At 46.6% G+C, this 18643-nt stretch overlaps 1 protein-coding gene across 1 annotated transcript in view; it reads left to right on the top strand.

Moving 5' to 3' along the window:
- The window catches only part of LOC309550151 (von Willebrand factor A domain-containing protein 5A-like), a 132177-nt gene that overhangs the window by 37797 nt on the left and 75737 nt on the right, over window positions 1–18643 (top strand). Inside the window, exons 9-11 of the mRNA XM_082250587.1 lie at window positions 2014–2093; window positions 4932–5046; window positions 15099–15257. Coding sequence (XP_082106713.1) covers window positions 2014–2093; window positions 4932–5046; window positions 15099–15257 — 354 coding nt within the window. The remainder of the gene's footprint in view (window positions 1–2013; window positions 2094–4931; window positions 5047–15098; window positions 15258–18643) is intronic.

Here is an 18643-nt window from a genome sequence, read left to right as displayed (position 1 = left end):
GTGGAACCTCCTGGATGGGCAGGCATGTTTAGATCCTGGTTTAGGCCCTTTCTGCGACTTTGGGAAGAAGGTGGCCAAGTGAAGAATCTTAGGGGTCATCGTGGTCAGCTTCCAGCCTATGTAGCTCCGTGTCTGAAGTTGCTGCGGCAGTGGCGACTGTCGGCTGAAGATCTCAGATCTGCTCCGAGGAAAGTCCTTATGAGCCGAGTCTTGAGCAAAGTCTTTCATGACCCACTGGCCTTAAGGGATTGCCCAGGCCCAATTTTGAGGGAAGGGTTAAGATTGATTAATTTGGCTAGAGTCCCCCTTAAATTCAGGGATCTGGCCTGGTTGTGCTTCCACGGGAGGCTCTATGTTCGGGGCAATTTGAAATTCCGCAGTGGAATGGATCGTGGTTGTCCTCGGGAGGAATGTACAGGTGAGGAGGAGACTATGGACCATTTTCTGCTTCGTTGCCCTTTTAACATAGAGGTATACAAACAGGTGGGGCGGGCCCTCGGTGTTCCTTTCCTCTCCAGGCTGAGTTATGCTGAGTGGGTATACGGAGCATTCAATACTGGTGGGGGCTTTTGTTTGGATACACTTTTTTTAGTTAGCTTAGTAGTCCGTTATTACACCTGGAATGCACGGTGTCAGGTCACCCTTCAGCGTAAAATCCTTCCTGTTCAGGTGGTGGTGTGTGACATTCTGCATGAGGTGGGGAAGATTCGGGTGCTTGAGAGAGACAAGTGGGGTCAAAGGGCTTGGTTGAAGGCTTGGAGGGGTTTCAAGCCTCCCTGACTGCCAGGAGTCTCTTTCCCGGGTGTGGCTTTCTGTCTCTTATCACCCTAGATTTTTTCTTAATGCTTAGTTTTTGATAAATGGCTGCATACATAGGTGATGGGTTGTGCCTCTTAGGCCCTCTCTGCTGCTTTATGTAAATAGTTTTCTAAAAATGTTGGAAGTGGATTATGTATATATTGTATATATTCTGCACATGGATGTGTATTCCTTTGTTTTCGGTTGGAATATTGTACTATAGTTCTGTTTTTTACTTTTGTATAACATTTGTTGCTTGATTCTTTTCAATAAAAGATCAATAGTGCCCCATTATTGGTGTCAGTGGGGGGAATAATGCCCCAACATTGGTGTCAGTGGAAGGAATAGTGCCCCATCATTGGTATCAGTGGGAGGAATAGTGTCCCATCATTGGTATCAGTGGGAGGAATAGTGTCCCATCATTGGTATCAGTGGGAGGAATAGTGTCCCATCATTGGTATCAGTGAGAGGAATAGTGCCCCATCATTGGTATCAGTGGAAGGAATAGTGTCCCATCATTGGTATCAGTGAGAGGAATAGTGCCCCATCATTGGTGTCAGTGGGAGGAATAGTGCCCCATCATTGGTATCAGTGGGAGGAATAGTACCCCATCATTGGTGTCAGTGGAAGGAATAGTACCCCATCATTGGTGTCAGTGGAAGGAATAGTGCCCCATCATTGGTATCAGTGGGAGGAATAGTACCCCATCATTGGTGTCAGTGGAAGGAATAGTGCCCCATCATTGGTATTAGTTGGAGGAATAGTGCCCCATCACTGGTGTCAGTGGAAGGAATAGTGCCCCATTGTTGGTGTCAGTGGAAGGAATAGTGCCCCATCATTGGTATTAGCTGGAGGAATAGTGCCCCATCACTGGTGTCAGTGGAAGGAATAGTGCCCCATTGTTGGTGTCAGTGGCAGGAACTTTGCCCTACTGTTGCTGACAGTGGGGGGAATAATGCCTCCAGGGCCGGATAAAAAAATGCAAAGGGCTGCATCTGGCCCCCCTGCTGCAGTTTGGAGACCACTGTCCAATAACATCACTTTAGTATAAATTTTATATAGTAAGGCAAAATGGTAAAATACATTTTAAACAGTGTTGATGATCTGTATAGCTCCATTTTTTCTGTTTATACTTGCTGCATGCTGGATCCAATGTGATCTATTCCGCTTTTTCTTATACTGTTGTATCTGATCCCTTCTCTGTCCTTTCTCCAGCTTTTTGTCTTCACAGATGGAGAAGTTGGGAACACAAAGCAAGTGATTGACGAAGTTCAAAAAAATGCTCAGAATCACCGGTAATTATAAATATTCCATCCTTTTGTTTAGATTGAATTCAATTCTGACCACTGCATCCTACATGGATTCCAATCATCCTACACCACATGCCTGTTTAAAAAGGACCTGAGAGTTCTGCCACCTGCTGACGAGACATGATATTTCAGCTCCACTATTCAGACACATTTGTCTTTTTATTTTTGCATGCAGGCATGATACAGTTTTATTGTTTGGGTAAATGTTATCTGAATTTTTTTTAATATATTTTTTTAAACCTTTCAGGTTTTATTGCTAAAGCATATATAAACACTAAACACTATTTTTGCCCTCTCCAGCTTTAGTAAATAAACCCCAATGTGACCTTGCACCTCACTTGTTCCCTTCTCCCCCCACACTGACACAAACCCACACTCTTCTATTAGCCTATCGCTATGATAATCTGCTTCACTGGCTGATAGAAATGTGCAAAAGGCATAAAAGGGGGGCAGGAAACATAAGGTGGCAATAAATGGATCTAAATGAGTCCGGTTCAGCAGGCCCAAGTCAAATTTAATTCCATGAGTGGCCACTGCCGCTCAACAGAAGTTGATCTGTTGATCAACTTCTGTTGAACGGACTTGTTGGTAAAAAAACCACTCAAGCAGCTGCAGCCCCGCTCTGTGTATTCCGACAGTGGAGGAGGAGTTCCCCCTCTGATACTAGGAGAGGTTCACCCAGGGCAAGGATGCAATATTGTGGCCCCCTCCTAAAACATGGCGTAGAATGGGTGTACCAACTTGTGCTTATTCTTCGCCCCCTTGCTGCGGCTGTCCATGGTTAGGAAAGAATGTGCACTGCCAATGCATGGCCATTCGCTTGCTTTTTTTGAGGCTGGAAGGTAGCAGCCTATGCACATTTTGTCTTTGTATCAGCTGTGGATGGATGGGGTGGAGAGTGGGCGTGTTGGGTCACAGTGCGATAGCAGGAGTTGTCAGTGCAGACATGAGACTGCAGCCCCGGATCTGGAGCTTGCATGTGGTTAGAGGGTGCCCTACTGCTGCGCCTTGGTTGGCTGACCCTCCTGCCCGCCCCTTGTCCCAGCCCCCCCCCCCCCCCACCGCTTTCAGAATACGATAACACAGTAGAGAGGATTCCCCCATCCCCCCCTAATTTGTGGATGGGGGAGCCAGTTCAGTTTTTTTTTTATAAGGCCCCCTGAGCCATGTACGGCCATCCTAATCACTTCAGCTCTGAAAGATTTACCCCTTCACGACCAGGCCGTTTTTTGCGATACCGCACTGCGTTACTTTAACTGACAATTGTGCAATCGTGCGACACTGTGCCCAAATAAAATTTATGTTCTTTTTTTTTTTCTTCCCACAAATAGAGCTTTCTTTTGATCACTGCGGTTTTTATTTTTTGCGCTATAAAAAAAAAAAAAAAAAAAGGCTGACAATTTTGAAAAATTTCTTAATTTCTGCTATAAAACATATGCATAAAAAAAAATAAAAAAATCAAATTTCTTCATCAGTTTAGGCGAATGTGTATTCTGCTACATATTGATGGTAAAAAAAAAAATTCTAATAAGCACATATTGATTGGTTTGCGCAAATTAAAGTGTCTACTATGGTATAGATTTATGTAATTTTTTACTAGCAATGGTGGCGATCAGTGACTTATAGCGGGACTGTGACATTGCGGTGGACAAAATCGGACACTAGTGACACTTTTTGGGGACCAGTGACACTAATACAGTGATCTTATTATTTAGTCAAAGCAAAATATGATCTGACACATGTGAAATGTCTAAATTACCTCCATCCCTATATATGTGATGGAAAAGGGGACCAATTAATGGGACTTTGAATGAGGTTAATTTGACATAGAGATTTTATTAAAATTTCATGATAAATAGATATAGGTATACAAAACCATTATGGCACATTCATATATATATATATACAGATAAATGGCATACAGCAAGCTATACAATATTGAAAAGTAAAAAATATAAGTAGGTACAATGCTTGAGGATCTAAAATGGATCTCTGAGGAATACATTCAATATGACATCTTAGTGTCTGCCATTTCATAATCCATAGATTATGTGAGATATATATATATATATATATATATATATATATATATATATATATATATATATATATATATATATACACAGTATATATAAATATATATATAAATGTGCCATAATGGTTTTGTATACCTATATCTATTTATCAAGGATTTTTAATAAAATCTCTATGTATGTCTAATTAACCTCATTCAAAGTCCCATTAATTGGTCCCTTTTGCATGTTATTATTTAGTCACTGTACTAATGACACTAGCAGGGAAGGGGTTAACATCAGTGGTGATCAAAGGGTTAAATGTGTTCCTATGGATTGCTTGCTAGCTGTGTGGGGGAGGTGCTTGTACTGTGGGAAGGCAGAGAGATCCGTGTTCCTGCTTTGTAGGAACACAGGATCACAGCCTTCCCCTCTGATAGAACGGCGGTCTGCCTTGTTTACATAGGCAGACCGCCATTCTGCCTGTGTCCCGAACAATTGGTGGGTCCCAGTGGACACCACGTCCGCCGGACCTGCTGATTGGCTCCCGCTGGATCCAATCCAGTCGCCAGTTGCGTGCGTGCATGCCCAGGACCTGGAAGTGCAGGTTCGTGTACAGGTACGTGATCCTGTCCAGGGGAGCCGCTTTGCCACCATATATTTACTGTATACAGTTGGCAAACGGTTAAAGGACCATCAGAAAATGCAGAATGCTTATCAGAATGGCCTGATGATAGAGAGCTTTTATCTGTAATAATCCTCTACAACCATTAACTGAGATTTTTTTTTTAACTCACACCTCCCTTTAAAGGTGTTTTACATTTGGGATTGGTGAAGGAGCCTCCACATCCCTTATTAAAGGCATGGCCCGGGCAGGAAGTGGAATCTTTGAGTTTATCACCGGAAAAGACCGCATGCAACCCAAGGTAAGAGTATACTGGAGAGCTGTAAATGCAGAATATACTTTTGTATAATCTGTTGTTTTATATTTTAGGCTGTAATTCTTAGGAATAACTCACTTAAATCTGTCCAAACAAGAGTCTAGTAGACATCCCGGGTATGATAAAGTTTGAAACATGAAATTATAATATAATAATAATAAATTTCATCAAATTCTTCATTGTTTTCGAAGTGGAGATATTTCATTATGAGGGAGAATCTGTACTCTGACATGACCGTGTCAAAGAATGGAGTGGCAAGTAATGTATTGGTTGTCCAATACCACTTTTGCAGGGGTTTCCCCACCACTCTCTCAGTGGTGTATTTTGGTTTTGTGCTACCCTAGGCAAGACTAAAATCGGGCGCCCCCCCCTATGTAAATCTGCCCCACTCCTTTTTTTAACGGATGTGACTCCCTCCAAAATTTAAGGACTTCAAGTCCCAGCAGGAACCCCTGAGATCTCACAAGAGGGGGGGGGGGTGAGGGAGAGAGAGAGGGAGGATGAAAGAGAGGGGGGGGTGAGAGAGGGGGGGTGAGAGAGAGAGAAAGAAGGAGATCAAAGAGTGAGAGAGGGGATGAGAGGGGGGGGGGTGATAGACAGAGGGGGGTGAGAGCGAGAGGGGGAATGTGAGAGAGAAAGGGGATAAGAGAGAGAGGGGGGAGAGAGGAGAGATGAGAGAGAGAGAGAGAGAGCGAGAGAGAGGTGGAATGAGAGAGAGAGAGGAGGGATGATATAAAGAGGGGGGAGGGTGAGAGAGTGGATGAAGAGAGAATGAGAGGGGAGGATGTGAGAGAGAGGGGGTGAGAAGAGGTGAGAGAGGGGGGAGTGAGAGAGAGAGGGGGGTGAGAGAGGCGGCTCTAGCAACCAGTGGCCAATAAAGCCTCAGGTGGAGGGGGGGTGGCTTTTTTGCTGCCCTCCTGCAAAGTGCCGCCCTAGGCCTGGGCCTTGTTGGCCTAGGCCAAAATACAGCACTGCACTCTCTGAAGAATTATTAGGCCCAGAAATTTCCAAATGTCATCTTTGGTCACTGGTTCCCACTTTCTGCACCTTGCAAACTTCCGATGCGTAGCCAATTGTTGAGCTTTGTATTGGTTTGTCTTGGTAACTATTTTTTTCAATAACCTCATCAGAAATAATTGGAGGTATGCCAAGGGGTTGTCATGGTCAACGTAAACTTTTATGCCAGGTGCTCCAGTAAATGGGAATCTTGGGGGTCGCTGCCTGATCCGTACCGCAGTCAATAGAGCACCAAGCCCGCACATCGCTGAGCTCAGTTGCAGAATCATTGCAGTCGTCACTTTTAGTACCTGATGACGAATTTTCCCCCGAATCTCTATCGCTCAGTTCTTTAAATAATTCAGTTTCACCGTCCCTGTTTTCCAGTTCTTCCAAAAGCACTTTTGAGCTAAAAGAACGCTTTATGGACGCCATGGACGTTATCAATTTTCCAGGCACAAAGTACCCCAAAAAAAAGTACAGGCAGGGCACTGGAAAAGCCACTAGGTGAAATTGCATGATACAAAGTTGTAATCCTAACAGATTACACTGTATCATGTAATTTTTTTTTTTTTTTATCTCTCGCCGGTTCCACCCCTCCTGCGACGCGACGCGGTGCTCGCAGGGAAGGGAACCGGAAGAAGGTGTCGGCATCAGCCGGACACACAGCAGGACGACAGTTTGAGGATGGCTGGAGGAAGGCCGGGGAGGACTGCGGGGGATCGCAGGTGAAGGGGAGTATCATTCTGGGGTAATCCCGAGTGTGGCTCCGGGTTACCGCTTTTGGCACTGAATATTAACCCCGAGCCACACTCGGGAATACCGCTACGGAGGTTAAAATAGAACTATAGGCAAAACTTTTTCCTGGTGCCTCCATGGCAGCATACAGGTGATAGAGCTCCGCCTCGACTCCTCCCTCAGGACCAGTGAATAGCATAAAAGAAAACCTGGCCCCCTATCCCATCATTCTCCTTTTTTTCCTCATACCTTCTTGACTGGTGAAGAGTAGCAGCACGTCCATACCTCTGCCACTGGCAGCTTCCGCCGGGTTGAGCCTCTCCCGTGCGCAGTCCCTGTTCTCGGGTCGCTCAAAGCACTAAATAGACTGGGAGCCCCCTTCTGTGGATCTTTGGGGCATTGTTTGCAGGGTTTCCTCATAGGAACACCATCCTGCCTTTCTTTTTGGATGTCTGGCAGCGTGGGATTGCTGGGGGATCAGCTTTATCATTTTCCTTCCCTTTCCTTTCTTACAGGGGGTTTCTGTTAGTCCTCCCTCCCACCTCCCTCCTTTTTGGATCATTTCCTAGGCTTTACATGAGTTAAAGTTATTGAATTCAGGTATGTATACCTCTGTAATGCTGCAGCAGCACGTATAGATGCCCCCTCTGGCAGCTCACAGCTCCATTCTCCAACACTTCCTGGTCCGAGGCACCGCCTCCTCCTTGCTCAGTCTCAGGATGCTCCGGCGGCCATCTTGGATGAGGGAAAAAGGGCGATTTTTGCCCTTTTGCCCTTTTAAAAGCTACTAATTAAAATTAAGTGGTTCCTGGACCTCCTCCCCCACTCCTAATTAGTATCCTTAGTATACTTAAGCAACCTCAGGGAGCAGTTCAGGGCCTCTTCTATTTAGGTGGCGCCTTGCTTCTCCTAAATCTGAAAGCCCTGCTGGTAAATATATGAATATATATGGGGAAATGGAAGGGAGGAAATAGTTCTTCCTTTCCACCAGTTATATCAGGACAAATTCTTACTTGTTCCTTCTCGCTCTCTTTTCTTATCCTTTAAGCTGACCCTCCGGCCATCCTACCATGAGCCATTCATCCCGCAATCAAGATCCTCCCTGCAATAGGTATGTGACCAACTATCGGTAAGTAAAAAAAAAAAAAAAAAAGAGAGCATGGCTGATGGAGATATTCGTTCTGTTCTTTCTCCAGTCCTGCACACTCCAAGAGATCTGGGAAATCCTCCAGACAGCGTGAGGACTACAGCCCGGATCAAAGATCCCGATCATCTCGGCACAGATCCCATGACAGGTCAAGGTCACGGCACCGATACCGTTCTCCTTCACCTCCTTCCCGCTCCTCAGGGAAGAAGTGCTGGGCCTGCGGAGGTACCCCGCTTCCGGACAAGCTAGTCTGCAGGAGTTGCCTTAGGGAATACGCAGCTGACCGAGTGTCAGAGAGCCAACAAGTTGCTGACCTTCTGAAACAGACAATGAGGGACTTCCTCTCGGAGCTTGCCGCCTTGGTTCCCGCTCAGACACTAACGCCGGGCACCCAGACTCAGCAGGCAGTTTCCGAAGCACCAGGCCCGTCATCAGCCAGCCCTCTCCTACCTCCTCAACCCCGTCAAGCCAGAGAGACCTCCCCAGAGGAACACTCAGAGGAGTCGGCAGAAGAATCGGAACCTTCAGGGTTCAGCTATACGATGATTCCTTCCTTCATTCAAGTGGTTAAAACGGCAATTGATTGGGAAGACACAGAGGAACCTCCTCAAACATCTAAGAGATATTTTCCTTTTCTCAAAAGGAAACAAATTGTTTTCCCGTTGATGGGAGAAATCAGGGAGGTAATCCAGGATGAGTGGCAGAGAACAGACAAAAAGTTCTCTCTAGGCCGCCTCAACAAACTGTATCCGCTGGCGGAATCCGATTCTCAAATGTTGAATTCCATGCCGGTGGTAGATGCGGCTGTAGTCCGTCTGGCCAAGAATGTCACCCTCCCTTTGGATGACTCTGCCGCCTTCAAAGATCCCCTGGACAGACGGATCGATTTAGACCTCAAGAGAGGCTATCTCGCGGCAGGGGCAGCATGCAAACCAGCAATTGCACTTACCTCCGTCTCAAACGCTATCAGGACCTGGACGGATAACGTGGAGACAGCCTTGCGACAAAACATCCCCAGGGAAGATATAATCAAGGCACTAGAGGAGCTCAGACTATCAGCGGATTTCGTTGGTGAAGCAGCCATTGACACAATTCGCTGCTCAGCCAGGTCTATGCTACACTCGGTTCTGGCTAAAAGAGCCCTTTGGCTAAAACCCTGGGTGGCCGACATGACGTCCAAGCAGTCATGGTGTAAGATACCTTTCAATGGTAAAGCTCTTTTCGGAGAAAAACTAGAACAGGCTATCTCAAGAGTAACGGGAGGAAAATCAGGTCTTTTACCTCAAGATCGAAATGTGAGAAATCCTAGAGCTCATATAGCAAGATTTCGTCCAACCAATGTCAGGGATTTCAGAAACCCAAGACCTCACAGAGACGGTAGAAGACCCTGGAGGGGCACTCAGTCTACCTTCCTGACTTCCCGTAAAAACAGAGCCCTATCGGCTCCGCAAGAACCCGCTAAGCCCTTTTGACGCCAGGAGTGCGCTGGACCTTCAGGTGGGAACAAGATTGAGATTCTTTCTGCCAAAGTGGGTCCAGCATTGTCAGGATCCCTGGGTCCTGTCTACAATTCGTTCAGGCCACTCCTGGAGTTTCTGTCATATTCCTCCTCAATCCTTATTTCAAGAAACAAGAATTCCAACATCGCCTCAGAAGGCTCAAACCTTACTTCAGTACATAAAATTGCTTCAGGTACAAGGGGCAGCTATTCCAGTGCCAGCTACAGAACGCTTCACAGGTTTTTACTCCACTCTTTTTCTGGTGCAGAAGAAAACAGGAGACTGGAGACCTGTCATAGACCTGAAAAGGCTCAACAGGTATATAAGTCTGGAGAGCTTCAAGATGGAGTCATTGCAGACGATCATCCAGGTGGTGCAACCAGGGGACTGGATGGTTTCGGTCGACTTACAAGATGCCTACCTGCATGTTCCGATCAATCCAAGATTCCAAAGATTCCTGAGGTTTGCGGTAGGACAGACCCACCTGCAGTTTCAGGCTCTACCTTTTGGTCTCTGCACCTCACCTCGGGTGTTCACGAAAATCCTCATCTCAGCGCTGGCACCGTTACGGGAGAGAGGCTTACGAGTACACCACTACCTGGACGACATCCTCCTCTTAGCCAACAACCCAGCACAGCTCATTTCCCACAGGGACATGTTGCTACGGTCCCTAGCAGAGCTAGGTTGGCTCGTAAACCATGCCAAGAGTCATCTCGTCCCCTCCCAACAGATGATCTATCTGGGCATACTGTTCGATACGCAGAGGGGAACTGTGTCATTGCCCCTCCAGAAGATAGAGGTCATTATGAAAAGAGTGAAGAGGGTTATGACAGCCCACCAGATAACGGCATCCCAGTGTCTGAGCCTCATAGGCACAATGTCAGCGTGCATTCCTGTGGTTCCATGGGCCCATTGGCACTTAAGATATTTTCAGACGGGCTTCCTGTCGCAATGGAAGAAACGGTGTCTCTCCCAGAAGATCTTTCTATCCAGCTTGATGCGAAGGAGCCTGCACTGGTGGACGAATCGGAAGAACCTATCCAATTCTCGTCAACTGGGCTCATTTCCCTGGACCATAATTACGTCCGATGCCAGTGGCCTAGGCTGGGGAGCCCATTGCGGAGAAATCAGTGTACAGGGGAGATGGTCCTACCCCACAAGGGGGATAGTCTCGAACGTCCTAGAGATGAGAGCAGCCTTCCTAGCGCTAACATCATTGGCTTCGCTGATACAGGGCCAGAGAGTAGTGCTCCGTCTAGACAACAGAGCAGCAGTCTCCTACCTGCAGAGGCAGGGAGGAACCCGAAGCAGATCTCTGCTCAGGGAAGTGGAGCCGGTAATACTTTGGGCAGAAAAGAATCTCGTAGACCTGAGGGCAGTTTACCTCCCAGGCAACGCAAATACAGAAGCAGACAGGCTGTCAAGAACATTTGTAGACATCAACGAGTGGTCATTACATCCCCACATTTTCAGCCAGATCTGCAACCTCTGGAAAACCCCCCAGGTGGACATGTTTGCCACAGCAGGGAACACGAAGCTAACAAGATTTTTCTCTCGTCTACCACATCCCCAGGCGGAAGCAGTGGATGCTCTTTCATGCCCATGGGAGTTCAGAACAGCATATGCCTTCCCTCCTCGACCGTTGATACTGAAGTTTCTTCAGAGGCTCCTGAGGGAGCATGTACAGATACTGGCGATCCTACCATTTTGGCCAAAGAGACCTTGGTTTCCCCTGGCCATGTATCTCTCGGTGAGCCCTCCGGTCAGAATTCCCCCCTTCCCTCACCTTCTATCTCAGGGGGGACTGACCCATCCAGATCCCCAGAAACTAGATCTTCGAATCTGGAACTTGAGAGGAAGAGGTTTCAGGCCCTAGGTTGTTCCTCAGGGGTTATAGCTACCTTAATGAAGGCCAGAAAGTCATCCACAAATGTGGTATATTCAAGAGTTTGGAACAAATTCTTATCCTTTGCCACAGGACGCGGGGTAGATCCAGCCTCGCCCTCCACAACGGATATACTCAGCTTCCTCCAAACAGGTCTCGACCTGGGACTGAGCCTAAGCTCGTTAAAAGTACAGGTAGCAGCCATTTCAGCCGCAACCAACAGAAGATGGGCAGAAGATCCGTTAGTGATAACATTTCTCAAGGGAGTCCTGAAAATCAGACCACCTGTCAGGCATCCATATCCTCAGTGGGATCTGTCGGTGGTGCTGCAAGCCTTATCAGATAAACCTTTTTCCCCTTCAGAAGATACGTCACTGTGGAACCTGACCCTGAAGACCACGTTCCTGTTGGCCATCACTTCAGGGAGAAGGATTTCAGAACTGCACGCCTTGGGAATAGGCAAGGACCATATCTCTTTCTTCCCAGACAGGGTGGAGCTGCGCCCTCTGCGTGGTTTTACGCCAAAAGTCACAACCCCGTGTCATCTCCTGGAACCCTGGGCATTACCTGTATTTTTGGATACGGACTCAGGGGCATGTCACGACTTGGACCTCTCTAGAGTTCTAAGGGCCTACCTGGAATCCACTAGATCCTTCAGGAAATCTCAGAGACTCTTGGTGATTCCCTTCGGCAAAAACCGAGGAAAAGAGGCAACCAGCAGAACGTTAGCCTCTTGGGTTGTGAAATTGATTCAAAAAGCTTACAAGTCAAGGAACATGGTCCCTCCGGCGCGGGTGAACGCTCACTCAACTCGAGCAGTCTCGGCTTCTTGGGCAGCAAGGGCTAACGTTTCCTTGGAAACAGTATGAAGGGCCGCCACCTGGTCTTCTCGCCACACATTCCTGAGACACTATCATATCGATCCTGGTGCTCTCACAACCGTGGAGTTTGGAAAGAGAGCAATCCAAGCGGCAATGTCTATAACCAATTAAAATACTTTAAGTTCAGCATTATCCCACCCGTCTGAGCTAGTTATTTATCACCTGTATGCTGCCATGGAGGCACCTGGAAAACGGAAAATTGTATCATATTTACCGTAATTTTCCTTTCCTGGTGCCTATCCATGGCAGCATATGCTCCCACCCTGGTATTCTATATTACTGAGAATGATGGGATAGGGGGCCAGGTTTTCTTTTATGCTATTCACTGGTCCTGAGGGAGGAGTCGAGGCGGAGCTCTATCACCTGTATGCTGCCATGGATAGGCACCAGGAAAGGAAAATTACGGTAAATATGATACAATTTTCCGTTTTATTTTTTTATTTTGGATAGAGTAAGGGAGGGTTAAAACAGCTGTCTTATCTTGGAGATTTCCTTTCACTTCCTGTCCCATAGCCAAACAGGAAGTAAGAAGAAATCCCTGCAAATTAAAGGAATTCCTTGGGGACCCCCCAGGTCACCAGAACTAGTTTCCCTAGTGAAAGATTTCCCCTCTTAATTTTCTGGGGATAACCCAAAATTTGGAATTTTTCTTCTACTTTCACTTTCAATGATAATGGTAAACAGGAGAAATAGAGAGGGTAAATCTCCCTAACAGGGGCACAGACTGCAATAAACTTTGACAGGGGTTCTAATCTATCCAAAACTAAAAAAAAAAACGAAAAAAAAAAAGGTTTTGCCTTTAGTTATACTTTCATGAATACGAAATGGGAATGAATCTTCTACTTGCGAAAGCAGACAACGTGAAAATTTAACAAATATTGAAATCCTTTCCCGCTCTATTTATAATTCTATAAAAGGTTTGGGATGGTGTAAAGCAGGAGGGCTAGGAGAAGGGATGAGCCAATCTGCTGGGGGTTCATTTCAGAAAGTCATCAATGGAAACCGATGAAGTGGTGTTGCTCCATCCTTCAATCCTCACTTTTACCCGGTGCTCACACTATAAGGCTGCCAATGCCTCTGTATACTGGGAACCATTGGAGGGACAGGTGGCACTCGGGTAAACGTCAAATGGAAATATCCTTTATTGAAATGACATGAAGCAGCTGTAAAACATCCAATGAAATTCGGCTGTCATGCCTTAATCGTTGCTCATGATTAAGGCCTGGTGGGCGAAACACATTGGATGTTGTACAGCTGCTTCATGTCATTTCAATAAAGGATATTTCCATTTGACGTTTACCCGAGTGCCGCCTGTCCCTCCAATGATTCCCAGTATACAGAGGCATTGGCCGCCTTATACAGTAGTGTGAGCACCGGGTAAAAGTGAGGATTGAAGGAAGGAGCAACACCACTTCATCGGGTTCCATTAATGACTTCCTGAAATTAACTCCCCAGCAGATTGGCTCATCCCTTCTCCTAAAAAAAAAAAATCGCAATAAGCATATTTTGATTGGTTTGCTCAAAAGTTATCGCGTCTACAAACTAGGAGAAAGATTTATGTCATTTTTTTTTTTTTTTTTTACAGTAATGATGGTGATCTGTGATTTTTAGCAGGACTGCGACATTGCGGCGGACAGATCGGACCCCTAACTGACATTTTTGACACTTTTGGGGGTACCAGTGACATTACTACAGTAATCAGTGCTAAAAATATGCACTGTCACTGTAATATTGACATTGGCATGGAAAGAGGTAAACCTAGAGCAATCAAAGGGTTAAGAGTGAGCCTAGGGGGTGTTATCTAACTGTGGGGGGGGACTTCTGAAATGACCACAGAGAACTGTGTTCCTATATAGGAGGATCACAGGTGCTCTGTGATCATTTCAGAGAGAACCGTGATGGTGAACCTTGGCACCCCAGATGTTTTGGAACTACATTTCCCATGATGGTCATGCACTCTGCAGTGTAGTTGAGCATCATGGGAAATGTAGTTCCAAAACAGCTGGTTGCCAAGGTTCCCCATCACTGCCCTAGGGGGTGTTTTCTAACTGTGAGGGGGATGGGCTTATGAAATCAACACAGAGACCTGTTATCATAAATAGGAGGATCTGTGCTGATTCCTGAGAGAACAACGGTCTGCTGTGTTTACATCAGCAGACCGTCGTACTCTCTCAGTGGGGCGGGTGCCCTGCGGCAATCGCGGCCACCGGTCCCGTGGATCGGCACCCCTGCTAGCCTAGTGGGGGCAGGCGGGGTGCGCGCCACTGGCTTCCAGGAGCGCTCCCGCAAACTGGCCTACCCATACGTTAGTTAGCGCAGCCAAGCAAGCCTGCCGTTGTATATCTGCGGCGGTCGGTAGGCAAGTGGCTAAAGTGATAAATAGTGTTTTGAAAGAAAATGATTGCACAGCAGTATGACAATTTTAAACCGCAAACATAGGCCCAAATTTACTGAGTACATTTCCAAAATTTTATTTCTGCCAGTTGAAATGGAATTGTGTCCTTTTTCAACCTAATAATAACTATGGCATCTCCTAAAATCATCCCATAACAGGAAGAAATGAATTAGCCTTCAGTGCTCTTGTACCCCAGCACCTACCCCCAGCCAACCAACTTTCTGTATGGACACCACAGCAATAGGGAAGCATGCCATCATATTGTGGGATTGTAGGGGTTGGAGAGTAACCGTCACAGGCTGGGGTGGGTCTAGGAGGACATGGGTTCAGAGGAAGTGGGTTGAATGATGTTGGCCATCAGACTGTAGACTTCTAGTGTCAGAAGAAAAGCACAGTGGAAACATATTGATTTTTTGTTTTGTTTGTTTGCTTTTTGCTCAAGTTCTTCCTTAAGTTAAACATTTGTGTTTCTGTTTCATTTTACTAACCTCTCTAGGTTCTTCGGGCACTCAAATGCTCCTTACAGCCCACTGTGAAGGACGTTTCTCTCACATGGACCCTTCCTTCTGGTGTGGAAGCCATCGTCCTGTCCAAAGTCCCCACTGCCATCTTCCAGGGTCAAAGATCTATTGTCTATGCTCAGCTGAAGGGAAAGGTTTGTGAGCCCAGAGATTGTGTTTTGAGTGTTTTTTCAGTTTCAAGACTGCCAAAGTTTGGGTAGGATGAGTTCTAGCAGAAATTAGGAGATCTCAGGACTTAGACTGGGGCAGATGGACATGGGCTGAAAAATATCATACTGTCATACTGTACCAATACCAGGGATCGACAAACCCCAGGCGCCAGGTCGCCATTGCGACTAGAAAATGTGGACTGGCGCCTTGGCTGCAGTCAGTACCAGTAGCTAGCATGGGGGGAGCAGCCTAGGCGCACCATTGCCGGGCAGCAGGCAGGACTTAGACTGGGGCAGATGGACACGGGTTGAAAAATATCATACTGTCCTACTGTACCTATACCAGGGATCGACAAACCCCAGGTGCCAGGTCGCCATTGCCTCGGCTGCTGTCAGCCCCAGTGGCTAGCATGGGGGAGCAGCCCAGGCGCACCATTGCCGGGCAGTAGGCAGGAACGTTTGTTTTTTGATGCCAGGGGTGGGGGAAGGGAAGCGCTATGAAACCAGGTTAAAGGAGAGGGGTGGGACTGTGAGGGGTGGGTTAGAGCAGACGAGGGACTGTAAAGTAGTAGGAAGGGTGGGTTGGGGGAGGAGCGGAGCTGACAGGGGCGGAGTGGAGCCCCTGGCAGGAAGTGTGCCCTGCAATATATATATAAGTGCGCTGTTGTGAATAAAACAATAGTGCAAAATTAAAACACTAATGACAAATGACATTTCCAATATGTACAGACATAAATACCTAAAAGTGCAATATAGTGCAATTATAAATGAAAATGACAAAGAGTCCCAATGTGATATAAAATCCAGCGGTGACAACTCAATCATTTCTGTGTGCTGCATGCATCACCACTGTGCAAAAAAAGGTTAAATTGGCTGCTTACCAGAACCTCACGGGTCAATGGGCATGTAAATTGATAAGGGATGAATCCACAGACCAAAGAATGATCAGCGTCTCCAGGGTCACATATAAAAAGTAGAGAAGGAGGACTGATTATCTCTAATAAAATCATATTTATTTATGTTAAAAGCCACTTACAAACCGACTAGGAGATGTAGCACAATATTCGTGGAAGCACGGCCGCTGCAGTGCAGTCCGTGCGCGCTGACGTCACGACTGCCCCCCCTACGTGTTTCCCCTGATTAGACGTCAACTGGGATTGGAGCTGATCAGTGCCATTTTAAGAGCTTTATAGGCCCCCGGGCAATGCAGTGCACTGGGGCCCCACCTACACAATCACCCACGAGAATAAAAATGCAAATTATCGATAAGGCGATATTTATTGGTACCTCCAACAAAATCAGTGTTTAAACATTAACACAACGTTTGGACAATATAACACAAGCTTGAAAAACAAGAAATTACAGACCGAAATGGCGCAGTACAAAAGCACCATGGATTATTTTTAAATTTTGCGATACTTCGGAGGGGTGGCGGGAGAGAGAAAGAGGGATGGATGCAGGGAGAGAGAGAAAGAGAATGAAAAAGGGATGGAGGGAGAGAAAAAGAAAGAGAGATGAATGGAGAGAGAAAAATAAAGAGGGATGGAGGGAGAGAAAAATAAAGAGGGGTGGAGGGAGAGAAAAAGAAAGAGGAATGGAGGGAGAGAGAGAAAAAAAAAGGGATGAAGGAAGAGGGATGGAGGGAGAGAAAAAGAGAGGGATGGAGGGAGAGAAAAAAAGGGATGAAGGAACAGGGATGGAGGGAGTTAAAAAAAAGAGGAATGGAGGGCGAGAGAGAGAAAGAAAGAGGGATATAGGGCGAAAGAGAGAAAGAAAGAGGGATGAAGGGCGAGAGAGAGAGAGGGATGGCGTGTGAGAGAAAAAGAAAGCGGGATGGAGGGCAAGAGAGAGAGGGATGGAGGGCGAGAGAGAGAGAGGGATGGGGGAGAGAGAGAGGGGAGTGGAGTGGGGAGAGAGAGGGATGGAGGAGGAGAGAGAGAGGGATGGAGGGGGAGAGAGAGAAAGAGAGAGGGATGGAGAGAGAAAGAGACAGAGGGAGTCTCATCAGTGTCCCTAATCAGTGCAGCCTCATCATTGCCACCTTATTAATCCCAATTAATGCTGCCTTATCACTGCCCATCAATGCTGCTTTATCAGTGCAGTCTCATCAGTGCCACCTTATCTGTCCCTATTAATGCTGCCTCATCAGTGCCCCTATCAGTGCAGCCTCATCAGTGTCCCTAATCAGTGCAGCCTCATCAGTGTCCCTATCAGTGCAGCCTCATCAGTGCCCCTATCGGTGCAGCCTCATCAGTGCCCCTATCACTGCAGCCTCATCAGTGTCCCTAATCACTGCAGCCTCATCAGTGCCCCATCGCTGCAACCTCATCAGTGCCCCCATCGCTGCAGCCTCATCAGTGCCCCTATCGCTGCAGCCTCATCAGCGCCCCTATCGCTGCAGCCTCATCAGCGCCCCTATCGCTGCAGCCTCATCAGCGCCCCTATCACTGCAGCCTCATCAGCGCCCCTATCGCTGCAGCCTCATCAGCGCCCCTATCGCTGCAGCCTCATCAGTGCTCCTATAAGTGCAGCCTTATCAGTGCCCCTATAAGTGCAGCCTTATCAGTGTCCCTATCAGTGCAGCCTCATCAGTGCCCCTATCAGTGCAGCCTCATCAATGCCATATCAGTGCAGCCTTATCCTTCTGGATTAATGCTGCCTTATCAGTGCCCCTATCAGTGCGGCCTCATCAGTGTCCCTATCAGTGCAGCCTCATCAGTGCAAGAAGAAAAATCACTTATTTGCAAAATTGTATAACAGAAATGAAGTATGGTTTGTTTGTTTTTATTTTTCAAAATTTTCGGTCTTTTTTCATGTATTTATTAAAAAAAAAAAAAAAAAAAAAACCTAGTGGTGATCAAAAACCACCAGAAGAAATCTCTATCGGTCTCAAAAAAAATTGGAAAAATGTAATTTGGGTACAGTATTGCATGACCGTGCAATTGCCTTTCAAAAGTATGACAGCGCTGAAAATTTGCCTAGGGGTGAAAGTAACCAGTAGGCAAAAGGTTAGAAAAAAAAAACTGTCTCCTAACTTGTTTAGCTGGCTCGTAGATTCAAAGCAAATTAGTCAAGCCCTGACCTATACTGCGTATATTTCCAGGTCAATACAGGCTTTGCTGGTGGTACATAAATAAATGATCAAACGTGTTAGACCCAATCCAAGGGAAATGGACAATGTATATCTGTAGTATGCAGCCTTTCTGTGATGTGCAGGGTTTAAGGTGGGGGTAGGTAGTCACTTTTTAGAGAGTCGCCACCAATAGCTTGGCAGAGCTCTGGTCTCCTCATGACGGTAGGTAGAACAACGTGGAAGCAGTGTCACAAAAAACACAAAGTAGAGGAGCATCTCAGAATCTTAACCACTTAAG

This window comes from Pelophylax lessonae, assembly GCF_965119305.1.
Source record: "Pelophylax lessonae genome assembly, chromosome: 1".
Taxonomy (NCBI): Eukaryota; Metazoa; Chordata; class Amphibia; order Anura; family Ranidae; genus Pelophylax; species Pelophylax lessonae.
The sequence above is the reverse complement of the archived record's forward strand: the minus strand, read 5'-3'. Positions and strand labels throughout refer to the sequence as shown.